The 13947-nt window shown below is 47.6% G+C and overlaps 1 protein-coding gene across 3 annotated transcripts in view; it reads left to right on the forward strand.

Moving 5' to 3' along the window:
- RIMS3 (regulating synaptic membrane exocytosis 3) overlaps positions 1 to 8714 on the forward strand; it is a 64189-nt gene extending 55475 nt beyond the window's left edge. For all 3 annotated transcript variants that reach the window (XM_060206141.1, XM_007536091.3, XM_060206142.1), the window contains 2 exons: positions 223 to 362; positions 2903 to 8714. In XM_060206141.1, coding sequence (XP_060062124.1) covers positions 223 to 362; positions 2903 to 3115 — 353 coding nt within the window. In that variant the 3' untranslated portion in view covers positions 3116 to 8714. The remainder of the gene's footprint in view (positions 1 to 222; positions 363 to 2902) is intronic.
- The last annotated feature ends 5233 nt before the right edge of the window (positions 8715 to 13947 follow it).

Below are 13947 nucleotides of genomic sequence, written 5' to 3' on the forward strand. Positions count from 1 at the left end.
CAGTGCTGGAGTCACCAGTGTCTGCAAGGTCAATGCGCAGGGGTGGGGAGGACGAAGGAGTCAGTGTTTACATGTGTCCATTTTACTTACTCTCCTGGTCACACTACTCAGGCCTAGGACAAGCTGGCAGTCGGGTGGGAGGCCATAGCAGTCTCCCCATTATGCTTTTTATTTATATTTATGCATTATAGCCTCCCCATTATGCTTTCTCTACTCTGCCAGCCACCTATATCAAAGTTTACTTGCTTGAGAATGGGGCTTGCTTGGCCAAGAAGAAGACAAAGCTGGCCAAGAAGACCTGCGATCCCCTGTACCAGCAGGCTCTGCTCTTTGATGAGGGTCACCCAGGCAAGGTCTTGCAGGTAAGTGTCCCAGGACCAAAGGAGGTAGGGGAGATCTTCAAAGACTTAAAGTTGTAGCTGCATTTTTTAAATTTATGATTTATGTTGTATCCCAGGGGCATTTATGCACAGTTTTTTAAAAAGTTTGAATATCTTTTTTATTTTCATTTTTAACTTTTTTTTTATAAGGCAGAAATAAATTGAGAGAAAAGAGGAAGAGAGAGAGAGAGATGTGCAGCACTGCTTCGGTGTTCAAGAAGCTTCCCTCTGCAGGTGGAAACTGGGGACTTAAACCCTGGTTCTTGTGCATAATAGCATGTGCACTTAACCACAGCCTCCCCATTTATACACATTACCCATTTACTTCCTTTTTATTATTATTTTTTCTTTTTTATTGGATAGAAGAAGAGAAAAAAATGAGAGAAGGGGAGACAGAGAGGGACAGAGAAAGAGTGACACCCACAGTACTGCTTCACTGCATGTGAAGCTTTCATCCTGCAGGTGGGGACTGGGAGCTTGAACCTGAGTCCTTCTGCACAGTCACATGTATGCTTAACTAGGTGCCCCACCACCTAGCTCCTCCTATATTCTTTCTTCCTGTCTCCCTTTCTTTCTTTCTCTCTTTTCCTTCCTTTGTTTTTTTAAGGTTTGTCACATATTACACTTACCTATCATTTTATTGGATGGAGATAAAGGAGAGAGACACCTGTAGCACTGCTTCACCACTCTGGAAGCTTTCCCCCATGCACGTGGGGGCCAGGGGCTTGAACCTGGGTTCTTTTTTTTTTTGTTTTTTTTTTTCCTCCAGGGTTATTGCTGGGCTCGGTGCCTGCACCATGAATCCACCGCTCCTGGAGGCCATTTTTCCCCCTTTTTGTTGCCCTAGTTGTTGCAGCCTCGTTGCGGTTATTATTGCCATTGTTGACGTTGCTTTGTTGTTGGATAGGACAGAGAGAAATGGAGAGAGGAGGGGAAGACAGAGAGAGAGGGGAGAGAAAGATAGACACCTGCAGACCTGCTTCACCACCCGTGAAGCGACTCCCCTGCAGGTGGGGAGCCGGGGGCTCAAACCGGGATCCTTACGGCGGTCCCTGCGCTTTGTGCCACGTGCGCTTAACCCACTGCGCCACCTCCCGACTCCCGAACCTGGGTTCTTATGCATGGGAATGTGTGTGTTCAACCAAGTGTCCCACTGCCCATCCCCTAGCCATTTACCTTCACAGTCCAGTTAAGTGTTACTGTCCACCATCGACACATGAGGAAATCAAGGCTGGGGGCTGGAGCAGCAGTCTAGGTCACACAGCTGGCAGGGGGAAGTGAGACTTGCCAGCCCATTGTCTTCTCCTCCTTGATGTTATGTTGCCTGTGTGTCAGTTCCGTACTGACACACAGGCAACAAGGTTTGACAAGGTTTGATGTTAGGTGCTTTCCAGTCATAGCCTCCTTTCTTCCTCAAAGGGAACTTGTGAAGTGGGGACGTCTGTCCCAGTGTACAAGTGAGAGACTCAGAATAATGCAGTGACTTGGTTGAGGACCTGCGTCACAACTCTGCTCTGCCAGCCTGCCTTGGGGCTTGGGCCCTTGCCCTCAATGTGGCTCAGTATTCCCATCTGGAGAGGCAAAGAGATGAGTCCAGTGGCTCTTAAACTTGTGGATTATCGGTGGATCCTTTTTTTCAAATATGAAAATGTGGGCACCCAATACATGACAATGAAATCTTAATATATTAAAAATATATAGGCACCTGAAATCACCCAGCATACATAGGACACTGAATTCCTGCAGGTACGTTTGCAAATCCAAGGACCCTGGCCAGAGAATACCATAGGGGTCCAGGCAGTAGCACATCTGGTTAAGCACATATATTACTACTCAGAAGGACCAGGGTTCATGCCCCCATTCCCCACCTGCAAGTCAGAAGCTTCAAGAAGTGTGGAATAGTGCCGCAGGTCTCTCTCTTTCTCTCTTCCTCTCTATCTACCCCTCCCCTTTCAATTTCTATCTGTCCTATCAAGTAAAGGGAATGGGAAAGGAGGAGATGCGAGGAGAGGGGAGAGGGGAGAAGGAAGAGGGGAGAGGGGAGAGGGGAGAGGGGAGAGGAGAGGAGAGGAGAGGAGAGGAGAGGAGAGGAGAGGAGAGGAGAGGAGAGGAGAGGAGAGGAGAGGAGAGGAGAGGAAAAATGGCCACCGGGAGCAGTAGATTTGTTATGCAGGCACCAAGTCCCAGTGATAGCCCTCCTAGAAAAAAAAAAAAAAGTCACAGACCAGAGGGTCAACCCTTGGTGAGATGCCAACCAGTGAGTCAAGCTTCTCTGTCACCAACATGGCCTCAGGGAAGACCCAGCTCCCTTAACCACTCATATGTTGTTGTGCTATTGGCTTGTTTATAAATCCTGAGCCTGGAACATCTGAAGTAGCTCAGTACATTGTTTCCTGGAGTCAGTGTGGGTTCTAGCTCACTCTGTCCCATCTGTGCTTTGGAGAGACTTGTAGGTACCAAGGCCACTGCCCAGCCCTGGAGTCAGGGAGGTGACTCAGCTCATCTCTCCTCCCCACCTGCAGGTGATCGTCTGGGGCGACTACGGCCGCATGGACCACAAGTGCTTCATGGGCATGGCCCAGATCATGCTGGACGAGCTGGACCTGAGCGCCGCCGTCTCAGGCTGGTACAAACTCTTCCCCACGTCTTCAGTGGCAGACTCTACACTGGGATCCCTGACCAGGCGCCTGTCCCAGTCCTCCCTGGAGAGTGCCACCAGCCCTTCATGTTCCTAAGGACCTCAAGAAGAGGAGGGATATGGTGTGGGGAGGGGTGCTTCAGGCTGCCCCTCCCCCTGTACATAATCTTCACATTTGGACCCCTTGCCCTGCTGCATGCCTGTTGGCTACTGGCCCCATCCCAGCTGGCAGTGGAGACTGTAGTGTGTGTGTGCGTGTGCGTGTGCGTGTACGTATGTTTGTGTGTCTATGCGTGCCCATGTTATACATCCATCCATCTGTCTGGATATAGTCTGTCTTGGTGACTATATAGCCTGAAATCCATGTCTGTGTCTTGCTGTAAAGAAAACCCAAAGGAGTGGTATGTGGACACACCTCTCTGAGCCTTCCAGCGGTGGGTGTCTGGGACACGACCACTGGCTCATCTTACCTGGTCCTGTCCTGAGGCAGAGCCTCCGTGTCCCCTCTATCCTTCCTCTTGGTATCTCTGCTGATTTTTCTGTCTTGTCCTTTGTTCCACCCTTCACCTCTTTCAGCACTGCTGCTCTTTTTGAGGAATGTAGCATCTCCTTCAGCTGGCCACTTTGAAGGCCCCTCTGGGAACCCGACCCCCCCCTTCCCCAGCCTCCCGTGGTAGCTCTTCCCACTGGACGCCCTGCAGCATGGAACATGTTCCGCCAGTGCCTGGCCAGGCCTGCAACCACCGGCTGCCCAGGGAGTTGAGGGCTTAGAAATGATTTTTCTCCCTGAAACTACAGCCACCTCCTTCCTCTAGGCAAACACTGGAGGCCTCGGTGGCCTGGGCTTGCTGACCAGATAGCTTGGAGGGAAGTGCAGGCTCTTCCCCTCACATTCTTCTCCCAGCTCTCCAGAGTCTCTGAGCCAAAGGAGTGCCCCCCAGTGGGTGCTGTGTGGTCTTGGCATCCAGGAGGCTGGCTCAGAGGGCAAACATTGCCAGAGCAGCCAGTTCCTGGGGGCACCTATGTGCAGCCCAGTCTCTGGTAGGCCAGAGCAGAGGGGAAGTGATGGTGACCCTGTTTGCTGGGGTGGGGATGGCTGGGGCTGGTGGCTTTCTAGCCTTCCTGGATTCTCCTGTCAAGCCTCTGGAGAGTAGCTGCATGATATAGAACATCTGGAGGCTCTTTTTTTTTTTTTTCTCCTTTCCAGACCAGGGTTCTCCTTTCTAGATGGCTTGGGCTCAGCCCCCTGGCTCCCTGGATGTTCTGGCTCTAGACTCTAGACCGCCACCATCACCAGCTCTGTACAAGCAATACTTACCCTCCTGCCTCCCTGCCTCTTGCACTCGCCACTGCCCTCTGGAAAGTGGCCTGCCCTGCTCCAGCCACATCATCTGCCTCTGCGTCTTTCCACTCTTGTCTAGTTGGAGCCTCCCAAAGCCACACAAACCCAGACTTCACTGAGCCATGTTGGTGGGGACCAGTGTCTGCACTAGGCCTGTAAGATGCCTGCTGGGATTCCTAATGGCTGGCTTAGGAAGACCTCGATCTGCCCCTCACCTGCTCCTTACTCAGTTCCAGGGGAGAAGAAAGGGGAGGAGATGCCCAGGAGATGGACATGGAAGCCCTTGTCCAGTAGGGAGGCGAGACATATAGCAGGAGGGGTGAGGGAATAAGAAGATTCTCTCCACATCTTCCTAGGTCTAACCTGTTTATGAGGCAGCAGCAGGACCCAGGGCAGCAGTGGAATAATCTCAGGCCTGAGTGCTTGGACCCCATTCAAAACCAAAGCAGGTTGGACTTGGAGGTGGGTTCAGAGGGAGGGAGAGAAGAGGCTTTGTGAAGATAAAGCCATCTCTGCTCAAAGGGCCTCCTCTGGAGGGGACCTCATTAGGATAAAGCAGATCCCTGTACTGTCCCTTACAAGAAAACCAAATGAAGAAACCAAGACCCTATTTGTACTGTCCCCAGACAGAAAGTCAGCATGAGTAATCAGGAAGTGAGCAACCGAGCTCCTGAACTCCTGAGCTCCTGCCCCAGCCTCCCTTCATACAAAACCTTGTGTGCAGAGACAGAGAGAAGAGACAGCTGGACCATTTTCTTTTTGGCAGAAATTCTCTCCCATAACCAGGACTGAGTAATGCATGCATTTGTTGTGTTCCTAAAAATGAGAAAAGGGCTATGTGCTCTGGCTTTAGGGTGGGCAGAGGGAGAAAACTGACATATTCTCTCTGAGATATTCACCCTCAGAATGGTGTGAAAGTGCGTCTTGGAGTTGTGAGCTTAGTGGTGATAGTGTAGACATTTACTAGCTGACAGCTCTCCTAAGCATGTAGTCACCCCTGGGGAAAGGGATATCATTGTTCCTTTAGGGGCCCAGGAAGACAGAGAGAAGGAAGCTATCAGCAGAGGCTGCTGCTGGGTAACTGCACGTTCTGCTGCCCCCTATCTCTGGGGTGGGTTATTAGCACTGGAGATGTCTAGTTATAAGTGGAGCTATAGGTAACTTGGGGCTGAGCCATTCTCAGTCTGCAGCTGGCTGAGATTTGGGCTACTCCCCTATGTCACCTCTTTACTGGGGAGTCATCCCCACCCCCAAATCGACCTTGGAGAGGGATTCTTTTCAGTCCTTCACACCAAATAGGTTACGAATCCCCACCTGCCCCCACCACTTTAGGTGTAGTTGTGCAATGCTGATGTGGATGCATGAGGCAAGCGGCAGGATTGCAAGGTCCACACCTTAGCATCCTGGATGCTGGGAACCCTGCAGGTTGTCTGGGGGAACTTTCTGCACTTATCTGTCCCAGAAGAGGGAGGAGCATGAGTGTGACTAGGGTTGGGAGCATCTGTCCTTTTGAAGAGGGAACATGGGAAAAGGAACGTGGACACCCCCTCTCCTCCCATTCCCTCCTAACTTGGGGCCAGCTTGCTCTGAGCTGCAGGCACCCCTCACCTCAAGTGAAACCTGGTGTTGATTCCTGGATGGGGCTCTGTCATCCCAGGCCCAGGCAGGATGTGTGCAAGATGTGGTCCTACAGTGACGCTGGGCTGTGAGCAGGGACCGTGACAGATGAGTCGGAACATCCACCTTCATTTCTGCTCTGTGCAGTCTGTCCCACTTCCTTCCTCAAACCCATCCCTATGGGGAAGTCTGTGATAGCCCTATGGTATGAATCAGGCTTCGGTAATTGGGATCAAGTCTTGGTTCGACATAGTGGATTTTTTCCTTTGAGGATGAACCACTGCTAGCACCACTCCCACCCACTCTGTTCCATCACCCTGCTCTCCTAGGGAAGGAAGGCTTAGGAGGCTCTTGGTACCCAGCAAGTCCCAGGCCATGCCATCGTTTCATGGGGCCGAGGCAGAAGGAGCTTCAGAACAAGGGTGCCTGTGTAGCTCATTACATGTGGGGTCACTGCCCAGCAGGGCACTGAGGGCAGGCCAGTTCTGTCAGGGACATGACCTCTGCATGCCTGAGCTCTTCTCTACTGCCAGCCTTGAGGAGAGCACAAGCCCCTCCCCCCCAGCCCTTTTAAAGACAATAGAGACCTCCAAGGGTACTCCTTTGGAAAAGAAATGTAGCACAATCTTAGACTGCATCGCCAGGAGCCCTGACATGGTACCCAGGGTTCCTGCTTGGTGCCCTGCTGTCCAGGAGATGCTGAACTCCGTCCCTGGGGCTCCAGAGCTCCGAATACCTCCGATTCCCCAGTTTCCTCGACCCGGAAAGCAGCAGGGCTTCAGTGAGACTGCTTTTCTGTTTCTCTGATTGCTTCCTGCACTGTGCACACTCCACGCAAGAAATTCTACTGTCTTGACTTGATCCAGCTGGCCGTCGAGCTGTCCTCCGCCTAGCTGGAGAGAGATGGTGCCCTCCTTTGGAGCCAGGAGGCAGGCCAGCAGTATTTTCATGGTGGCTGCAAGGAGATGGAAAGAAGAGGCTACTTCCCTGCCTTTCTCTTCTTCAGCACGGAAAGAGGTTCTTTCTCGTTCGTGCTGCTTCCTGTAATGGATTATCTTTCACTGAGTGATCAGGGAGGAGACTGATCCCCTGCCTACTCACAGGAGAGACTAGGATGAAACAAAACCACCAGGATTGAAGGGCAGGGAACCCCACCCAGTCAGGAGAGGCCTGATAGGGTTATTGTTGTTGTTGTTATTATTATTATTTTGAAAGTGTGCCTGAGCATCTCAGAGCAATGTCAGTGATGCCAAAGAGAGCAACTTGGCCTCCATGGGCACCAACTTTCCTGGAGGAGCCACGGTTAGTTGGCTTGCCTCATGGCGGGACCTTGTTCTCTGACAAAGGGCTTAATCTTTCCATGTAGCAAAGTAACTCCCCTCCCCCTCCCCACCCTGAGCTCCAGCTTTTATGGGCCCAGCATGGCTGTGCCTGTGAGGGAAGCCACACAATAAGAGAAGTGTACAGTCTCTCAGGAGCCTAGCTTAGCTCAAGGCAAGTGATGGTGTGAGTGTTCATGCTTTGGGCGAACCTCCCCACGTCTGGCTGAACATAGGCAAGTAAGGACAGGGGCCTTGGGCCTCCCAGTTGAGTTCACACCAGTAGTGCCCCTGGGACAGGGTTCTAGAGAACTTGACTAACTGAAATAGATTCTAGGAATTCCAGGGGCCACAGAGCATCTGCATAATTGCTCAATGGCCTGGAAAGCTAGCTACAGAGAACCAAAAGCTGTTAAGAATTTTACTAGAAACTGTGACATTGTATAAGACTCCTTCCTTTTCTGGACCTCAGCTTCCTCATTTGCAGAATCAGAGCATACCCTCCAGGTTTTAAGTCTGATCTGGAGCTGATGAGGGTTGTGAGCTTAGTGTTCCTAGTTCCAGTGGGTGGTTTCTTCCAACCCCTGGTGCCTGAGCAGGGCACAGGTCCTTGTCCGGTTCCCTACCCCCTACCACATCCCCCAGATGCTGCTTCTGAACTCTGGGAAACCTAACAGACTCTGCTTTTACCTCCTTATGGTTTGTTTACCCTCTTCTATCCTTGTGTGTCAGTGGGAAACAATTAAGGGTTGTCTGCAGTGGGCAATTTTCAAGGTGCTGAAGTGATGTCACAACCTCAGCTGCATCCTGAGTAAGTCAGTGTCCCCACCAGCAGACGAGGCTTAGCTGCTCCTCGTTTCTGCTTCTAGAATGACATCAGCAGAAATAGTGGAACATTTTTTCGAGGAAATGCTCTCTGGCAAGGAGAGGTGGGGGACTTATTTCCCTTCAAAGTATTTTACTTCTTAAAAACCACTCCTCTCACCAGAATGTCTTAGCAGACATCCTCTCAGAAAACATCGTGGCTGCTTCCCTAGAAAAGTTGGCTGGATTGTTCAACTCCTTTAGAATGTAAATTCAGAGGAGGCAGGAACCGCTTTTTATAGATTCCCCCCCCCCAAAAAAAATGCGTCCTGCAAAGAAAGAGATAGCTGACAGGGACTGACAAGCACACCGTTTAGATAAGAAGCAATTAGCCTTTTCTATCTGTGCTCTATACATTTTCTTTGTGCAGCATCTCTCCAAACTTGTGGCTCCTGGGTGGCAGGTGGGCAGCTGGAAAGGACTGCCAGCTGTTTCGTACGACATTCTTGCCAATTTCCTTGAGGAGAAAATTCTTCACATGGCTTCTGCATGTACAGTATTTGTGCAGCAAAAAAATAAGTAAATAAAATAAAAAATGAAAGTCAGTTTGAAAATGGTTTCATGTGTGGTTTATTTCAATATGGTTTTATTGATTTATTTTTCTTATATTTGATAGAATGAGGGGAAGGGGAAATAGGGAGAAAGAGAGACATTTTGCAGCACTGCTTTACTGCTTATGAGGATTCCTCCCCTGCAGGTGGGGACTGGACCCTTAAATCTGGGTCCCTGCACACTGAATACAGTTCTTAATTATACAGCACTGCTTCACCATCCATGGAGCTTGTCCTGGTGCGTGAAATTTCCATTTGGTGCTGGGATTGAATCTGGGACTTTTATTTATTTATTTTTTTTTGCCTCCATGGTTATTGCCAGAGCTTGGTGCCTGCACCATGAATCCACCGCTCCTGGAGACAAATTTTTCCCCTTTTGTTACCCTTATTGTTTTATCATTGTTGTGGTTATTGTTGTTGTTGTTGTTGCTGCTGTCCTTGGATAGGACAGAGAGAAATTGAGAGAGGGGGAGAGAAAGATAGACACCTGCAGACCTGCTTCACTACCTGGAAGCGGCTCCCCTGCAGGTGGGGAGCCAGGGGCTGGAACCGGGATCCTTAAGCTGGTCCTTGCCCTTGGCGACACATGCGCTTAACCTGCTGCGCTACCGCCAGACTCCCAACTTTTTTTTTTAAGCTTTATTTATTGGATAGAGACAGCCAGAAATCAAGGAAGGGGGTGAGAGAGAGGGAGACATCTGCAACTCTGCTTCACCACTCACAAAGTTTTCCTCCTGGAGGTGGGGGGAAGGGGCTTGAACCCAGGTCCTCGTGCATTGTAACATGTGCACTCAACCAGGTACGCCACAACCCGGTCCCTGGGACTTTAAAAAAAGTTGTCTCCCAGATCCTAACGTTTAATTGCTTTTGGGAAAAGCTGTTGACTACCCAAGGCTGGCTCTAAGGACACCAAAAGTGGATAAAGGAAGTGTCACAGTTGAAGTAGTTACTTGCTGGAGGAAGACTCATTGCTTTGCCTCTGACCCTTGTCTTTGCAGTTCCAGAAGGTACCATCTCTAGGAGAAAGGCTGGTGAGGCAGAAGACAACACTCTGTCTCTCATGTCTACTTCTCTCTTCTTCAGACATCCCATGTAGCCTTAAAGAGTTCAAGAACTTGCATGTTTCTGCTCAGTAACATTATTTTTATTGGGGTGGAGATGTTTCTAGTTATCAAAACCGGGGTCTCATACAAGCAAGCTGGAAAAGGGGCAAGAGACTGGCTCACTTAATGGTGACCTCTTTACTTACTACCAAGCCACCCCATCACCTGGGGTTCAAGTCAGGGAATCCTAGGATTCCCCCATAAATAACAATGGGCCTAGACCTCTAACAAACCAATCTCTCTACCACCAGTGGCCACTTTCACCAGGAATGTCATCATAAGCCCTTTTAAGGACCTCTCCAAGACCTTGCCATCACTATAAAGTAACAATGGTAGGGACTGCCCCACTTTTCAAAGGGATGCTGGGTCATCCTACTCTGCCACTTGAGGAAGACTAGTCCTGAAATGAATGCAGCCTAGAATGTTCCCAGCTGTGATCATGAACTCTGAACTCAGACTGACAGGCACTCAGAGGTTAGATAGGCTCCTGTGCTAAATATGAATAGACAGGGATCCTGGGTCAGATTGATGTGGTAAACAGTTAATTGAATTTATGTATTTTTTTCAAATTTGGGAGCTATTAATTTCTGTATCCAAAATAAATAAGTAAAATTTAATTTTATGTTTATTTTCCGTTTTGTTTCTCTTGTTTTTTATTGTTGTTGTAGTTATTGTCGTTATTGATGTTGTCATTGTCAGATAGGACAGAGAGAAATGAAGAGAGGAGGGGAAGACAGGGAGGGAGAGTGAAAGACACCTGCAGACCTGTTTCACCGCTTGTGAAACAATTCCCCTGCAGGTGGGGAGCCGGGGGCTCGAACCAGGATCCTTACGCCAGTTCTTGTGCTTTGTGCAACCTAATAAATTAATTTTAAAAAGTAGTGGACATTGACATAGACACATTATAGAGATATTCACTTTGTAAAATTTAAAATATAATCATGAACTAAATGTTGGACAATGATAGCACATAAGTGCTCCTTGAACTGTTTTTTGAGAAGACTTAAGACATTAAATGACCTCAAATTTCTTTAAATATCCACTCTAAAGGTAGGGGAGACAGCATAACAGTTATGTAAACAGAATCTGATGCCTGAGGTCACAAAGTCCCAGTTTCAATCCCCTGCACCACTATAAACTAGAGTTGAGCAGTGCTCTGGTAAAAATAATAGTAATAAATAAATATCTACTTTAAAATCTATAATAAGTATCAAGAAAATAAAGTGTGGATCTAGTAGGTACAAAATACCTAAAAAAAATTATAAATTGCAGTGTATTAAAAATAAGGCATCATAATTAAGTGGTGTTTATCCTAGGAATTCAAGGGTAGTTCATTATTATTATTTTCTTTTTTATTTAAGAAAGGATTAATTAACAAAACCATAGAGTAGGAGGGGTACAACTCCACATAATTCCCACCACCCAATCTCCATATCTCACCCCCTCCCCTGATAGCTTTCCCATTCTCTGTCCCTCTGGGAGCATGGACCCAGGGTCATTGTGGGTTGCAGAAGGTAGAAGGTCTGGCTTCTGTATTGCTTCCCCGCTGAACATGGCCATTGACTGGTCGGTCCATACTCCCAGTCTGCCTCTCTCTTTCCCTAGTAGGATGGGTCTCTAGGGAAGCGGAGCTCCAGGACACATTGGTGGGGTCTTCAGTCCAGGGAAGCCTGGCCGGCATCCTGAGACACCTGGAACCTGGTGACTGAAAAGAGAGTTAACATACAAAGCCAAACAAATTGTTGAGCAAAGTTCATTATTTTTTAAATTAATTATTTTCCCTTTTGTTGCCCTTGTTTTTTATTGTTGTAGTTGTTGTTATTGATGTCATTGTTGTTAGATAGGAGAGAGAGAAATGGAGAGAGGAGGGGAGGCCAGAGAGGAAAGACAGACACCTGCAGACCTTCTTCACCACCTGTGAAGTGACTCTCCTGTAGATGGGGAGCCAGGGGCTCGAACTGGGATCCTTACGCCTGTCCTTGCGCTTTGCGCCGCGTGCACTTAACCCACTGTGCTACCTCCTGACGCCCAAGGGTAGTTCACTATTATCAGAAAAGTTATTATGAGAACATTGCATCACTATAATTCAACATATTAACAAAGTAAGAAAATTTATATTGTTATCCTAATGCAGAAAATATTTCATAAGATTTACTCCATTCTTAATAAAAACTCCTTTCAAATAGAAGTCATTTTCTTTTTTTTTAATTTATTTCTTTATTGGGGAATTAATGTTTTACATTCAACAGTAAGTATAATAGTTTGTACATGCATAACATTCCCCAGTTCCCCATTTAACAATACAACCCCCACTATGTCATTTATCATCCTTCATGGACCTGTATTCTCCCCACCCACCCATCCCAGAGTCTTTTACTTGGGTGCAATATGCCAATTCCATTTCAGGTTCTACTTGTGTTTTCTTTTCTGATCTTGTTTTTCAACTTCTGCCTGAGAGTGAGATCATCCCATATTCATCCTTCTGTTTCTGACTTATTTCACTCAACATGATTTTTTCAAGGTCCATCCAAGATCAGCTGAAAACAGTGAAGTCACCATTTTTTACAGCTGAGTAGTATTCCATTGTGTATATATACCACAACTTGCTCAGACACTCATCTGTTGTTGGATACCTGGGTTGCTTCCAGGTTTTGGCTATTACAAATCATGCTGCCAAGAACATATGTGTACACAGATCTTTTTGGATGGATGTGTTGGGTTTCTTAGGATATATTCCCAGGAGAGGAATTGCAGGGTCATAGGGTAGATCCATTTCTAGCCTTCTGAGAGTTCTCCAGACTGTTCTCCACAGAGGTTGGACCAACTGACATTCCCACCAACAGTGCAGGAGGGGTTCCTTTGACCCCACATCCTCTCCAGCATTGCTGCTGTTACCTTTTCTGATGTATGACATTCTCACAGGAGTGAAGTGATATCTCATTGTTGTCTTTATTTGCATTTCTCTGACAATCAGAGACTTGGAGCATTTTTTCATGTGTTTCTCGGCCTTTTGGATCTCTTCTGTGGTGAATATTCTGTCCAAGTCCTCCCCCCATTTTTGGATGGGGCTATTTGTTGTCTTGTTGTTGAGTCTGGCAAGCTCTTTATATATGTTGGCTATTAAACTCTTATCTGATGTATGGTATATAAAGATCTTCTCCCATTCTGTGAAGGGTCTCTTGGTTTGGGTAGTAGTTTCTTTTGCTGTGAAGAAGCTTTTTAATTTGATGTAGTCCCATAGGTTTATACTTGCCTTAGTGTTCTTTGAAATTGGATTCGTTTCATTGAAAATGTCTGTCGTATGCTTTACATTGGTTTGTTCTAGCCCTCCCCCGCCAAGAGAATTGGATGAGTCCTGTTAATTTCGTGGGCCTGCTTGGCCCCGCCCCAAGGAACCCGGAGAGAGGGTTCCTGAGTTCCTGAGTTAGAGAGATTCTGGGTTACAGAGTAAGAGAGAGTTCCAGTGTGCCAGAGTTTCAGAGGGTTCCCCAGTATGAGAGTTCCAGAGTTCCAGAGTTGGAGAGTTCTGGAGTTCGAGAGTTCGAGACCGTTGTCTCCGCGTCTCTGTTACCCGCCCGTGAAGCTAGACCGGCGGCAAGAGCCTCCGAATTTTAACAACAAATGTCTTTAAAATTTATGCGGAAAAGAGTTCTGCCAATATTTTCCTCTAAGTATTTGATAGTTTGTGGTCTAACATCCAAGTCCTTGATCCACTTGGAATTTACTTTTGTATTCGGTGAAATACAGTAATTCAGTTTCATTCTTCTGCATGTTTCAACCCATTGTTTCCAACACCATTTGTTGAAGAGACTCTGCTTTCCCCATTGAATAGTCTGGGCCCCTTTGTCAAAGATTAGATGTCCATATGTGTGGGGCCTCATTTCTGGGCTCTCAATTCTATTCCACTGGTCAGTGTGTCTGTTCATGTTCCAGTACCAAGCAGTTTTGATGACAATGGCCCTATAATACAGTTTGAGATCTGAGAGTGTGATGCCTCCAGTTCTGTTCTCTTTTCTCAAGATTGTTTTGGCAATTCTAGGTCTTTTCTGGTTCCAGATAAACATTTGTAGCATTTTTTCTATTTTCCAAAAAAAAATGTTCTGGGGATCTTGATGGGGATAGCATTAAATTTG

This window comes from Erinaceus europaeus, chromosome 13, assembly GCF_950295315.1.
Source record: "Erinaceus europaeus chromosome 13, mEriEur2.1, whole genome shotgun sequence".
In the NCBI taxonomy this organism is placed as follows: domain Eukaryota; kingdom Metazoa; phylum Chordata; class Mammalia; order Eulipotyphla; family Erinaceidae; genus Erinaceus; species Erinaceus europaeus.